This window comes from Myotis brandtii, unplaced genomic scaffold (assembly GCF_000412655.1).
Source record: "Myotis brandtii unplaced genomic scaffold, ASM41265v1 scaffold138, whole genome shotgun sequence".
In the NCBI taxonomy this organism is placed as follows: Eukaryota; Metazoa; Chordata; class Mammalia; order Chiroptera; family Vespertilionidae; genus Myotis; species Myotis brandtii.
In genome coordinates this window covers 225087-228364 of record NW_005354915.1, presented here as the reverse complement: position 1 = coordinate 228364, position 3278 = coordinate 225087, and the positions used below count along the sequence as shown (strand labels likewise).

At 44.7% G+C, this 3278-nt stretch overlaps 1 protein-coding gene across 1 annotated transcript in view; it reads right to left on the bottom strand.

Annotated features, from left to right (window-relative positions):
* WBP2NL (WBP2 N-terminal like) overlaps positions 1–3278 on the bottom strand; it is a 21003-nt gene that overhangs the window by 6993 nt on the left and 10732 nt on the right. The window contains exon 7 of the mRNA XM_014535121.1: positions 3021–3278. Coding sequence (XP_014390607.1) covers positions 3087–3278 — 192 coding nt within the window. The 3' untranslated portion in view covers positions 3021–3086. The remainder of the gene's footprint in view (positions 1–3020) is intronic.

The window sequence follows — 3278 nt, the reverse complement described above, 5'->3', positions numbered from 1 at the left end:
GTGGTTTTGAACTCTATATCCAGTAGTTTGCTTTCCTCCATTTCTGTCATTTGTGACCTGTTTCTTTGTCTCCGCATTTTTTATGCTTCCCTGTGTTGATAGAGTGGCTTTGTGTGCTAGGTATCTTATAGGGCCCAGTGGCTCAGCCTCCCCAGTTACCTGAGGTGGACACTCTTGGTGCACCCCTTTGTGGGCTTTGTGCACAGTCTTGTTGTAGTTATGCCTTGATTGTTTTAGGTGTCACTGGGAGGAATTGACCTCCAGGCCAATTGGCAGTGAGAATCAGCTGTGTCTGCAGTGGGAGAACTTCTGTGCTGGAGACACCCTTCTGGGGCAAGACTTGCTTCAGTGGGGCTTTGGTGCTCACTGAGTCTGCCCCCTGAGTGTGTCCCTTATGGATCTGAGGAGTTGTAATCTGGATGGTCCCACTCTGACCACTGGGTACACTGGCTCTTGGATCTCTAAGGAGGTGCTAATTTAGCCTCTGCTTGAAGCTACCCAGCAGGAGCTATGGAGAGATCTGCAGATTCCTCTTCTTTGTTTGGGGTTTGGAGGTGCCCAGATGAGGCCCAGCTGTGAAGCAATGCAAGCTGCTGTGGGGCCTTGGACCTTCTTTTGGAAGTTCTGGGTCTCTCTGATTCAGCTGCAGTTTGTTAGGTAATTTTCAGGTTGCAAAGGGCCAGGCCTTTCATATGCAAAAGCCTCTGTGCACAGCTTGGGTGGGGCGTGGTCTCAGGGGATCAACAGGGCGGAGCAAGCAGCTATGGCTGCTCCCCAGTCCTACCCTAAGAGGCCCCGCGTCTCAATGTCCCGGTAATTGCTGCAAGCACCTCTGAGAGAAAGCCACCCTCGAGTTCTGCCCGATGCCAGACAGTCCAGTTTCTCCCCATATGAGTCTGGGTCCCCAGAGACTCACCCGGAACTGGAGTTCAGAGCAGTTGGGAGCTTGAGACTCCCTCCTGATTGAAAAAGACAACCGCATCCTCAGCCGCCAGCCCTTTCCACGTGCACCACGTCCTCAGTTGCCAGCCCTTTCGGCGTGCGCCTCCTACCTCTGCACTTTACTTCCGCACCTCCTCTGAGTCTCAGTGCTTTTCTCTTTCCTTCTAGTTGTAGAATTTCCACTCAGCCAGCCGTCCTGTGGTTCTGGATGATGTCCGTTTTGTCTTTTAGTTGTATTTTTGAAGTGACTGTGCGAGGCAGCAATTTCCGGTGTTTACCTATGCCGCCATCTTGGTTTCTTCTCATTTTTACTTTTAAAGGGTACTGCTGGCCCTAGCGGGGGTGGGGGGCATGCCTCAGTCAGTTGGAGCATCATCCCATACACCAAAAGGTTGTGGGCTCGATTTCCGGTCAGGGCACATAACTAATTTGCTTGTTCATTCCCCAGTTGGGTGCATATAGGAGGCAACTGATCAATGTTTCTCCCTCATATCGATGTTTCTCTCTCTCTCTCTCTTAAAACATATCCTCAGGTGAGGATTAGAAAATAATAAAAGGCACTGCTGAATTTCTTTCTAAAAAGGCATACCGAGCCCAGCCCACATGGCTTAGTGGTTGAGTGTTGACTTATGAACCAGGAGGTCATGGCACATGCCCAGATTGTGGGCTCCATCCCTGGTGAGGGGTGTGCAGGAGGCAGCCTATCAATGATTCTCACTCATCACTGATGTTTTTATTTCTCCCCCTTCCTCTCTGAAATCAATAAAAATATATTTAAAACATAATAATTAAAAAAGGCATATTGACAAAAACTCCCTCCAACAATTTATAACAATAACCATTTCCCACATCTTTCCCAACACTTAAGTTTTTCAATCTTTTTAATATTTGTAAATCTTTGGAAATAAAAAAGTGTTTCTCTTTTCAAGCTGCACTTCCCTAACACTAGTTGAGTAGAACAAACACCTTTTCAAATGTTTCTTGGCCAGCCACTCTATCGCCTCTGTTAATAGGGTATTCCTATCTTTTGTCCATTTTTCTTTTGGGTTGATTTGTAGGAGTTCATATCTTCTGAGTAAAAGTTATTTGTTTAATATATATGTTGGAAATTACTTTCTCCTAGTCTGTTGCCTATCTTTTAACTTTGGTCATACAGAATTAAAATAAAAATCAATATAGTCAAAATTATATTTACTTTATGTTTTCCTTGATTGCTTCATTGGTTTTGGTATTCTTAAAGGCTTTTCTACCTCTAAACATCATTTTCAACGCTGCATAATATTCCACTGTATGAATATACTATAATTTATGAAATTCTGTCACTATTAGAAATTTAGGTTGTCCCATCCTTTCATTAATATAAAGAATGCTGTGAAAAGTAAGTGTTCAACTTGATATTTCTAACATATACCTTAGTGCCTACAAAAATGAGCATAATAAATGCTTCTTGGATGGTGAAGGGGAAAAAGTAAAAAGTCACATTCAAGATATGTTAAAAAAAAATGCAGCTCAGCCCTACCCGGTTTGGCTCAGTGGATAGAGCATCCACCTGCTCATGGGTCCCAGGTTCAATTCTGGTCAAGGGCACATGCCCGGATTGTGGGCTCAATCCCCAGTAGGGGGCGTGCAGGAGGCAGCCGATTAATGATTCTCTCTCATCATTGATGTTTCTATCTCTCCCTCTCTCTTCCTCTCTGAAATCAATAAAAATATATATATTTTTTAAAATGCAGCTCAGCCCTGGCTAGTGTGATTCAGTTGGTTGAGCATCGTCCTGTGCACTGAAAGGTAACTGGTTCACTTCTCGGTCCGGGTGCATACTGGAGGCAATCGATGTTTCTCTCTCTCTCCCTCTCCCTTCCTAAAATCAATAAAAACATATTTTTTAAAAATGCAGCCCAATGTCAACCAAATTATTGGGGAATTAGTCCTATCAGTCTACTTTTCCTTTAGCCCATCTAATCAAGAGTTGACTTTGCTTCTAAAATCTAGGCATGGAAGTAAAGCTTCACTTTCCCCCTAAGACTGCCCTTCCAGAGGGTGGGACAACTACTTGAGAAAGGTCTTTAAACACATACCTGAGTCCTCCTTCTTATCCTGACTTCAGTTTTAGGGTTCTACTTTGGTTGGTGAATCTTCAGGGTTTAGTTCTTAGAAGGTGGTGAATGGTGCTGAGGAGATGAGGTGGAAGGAAGAGAAGCATCATATCCATCAGGCTGGGCTGCCTCAGGATTGTGAGAGCCAGCTCTATTTCCAGCAGGTGGAGCTTCATATCCCTGAGGTGGAGCTTCATATCCCGGAGGTGGGGCTTCATATCCCGGAGGTGGGGCTTCATA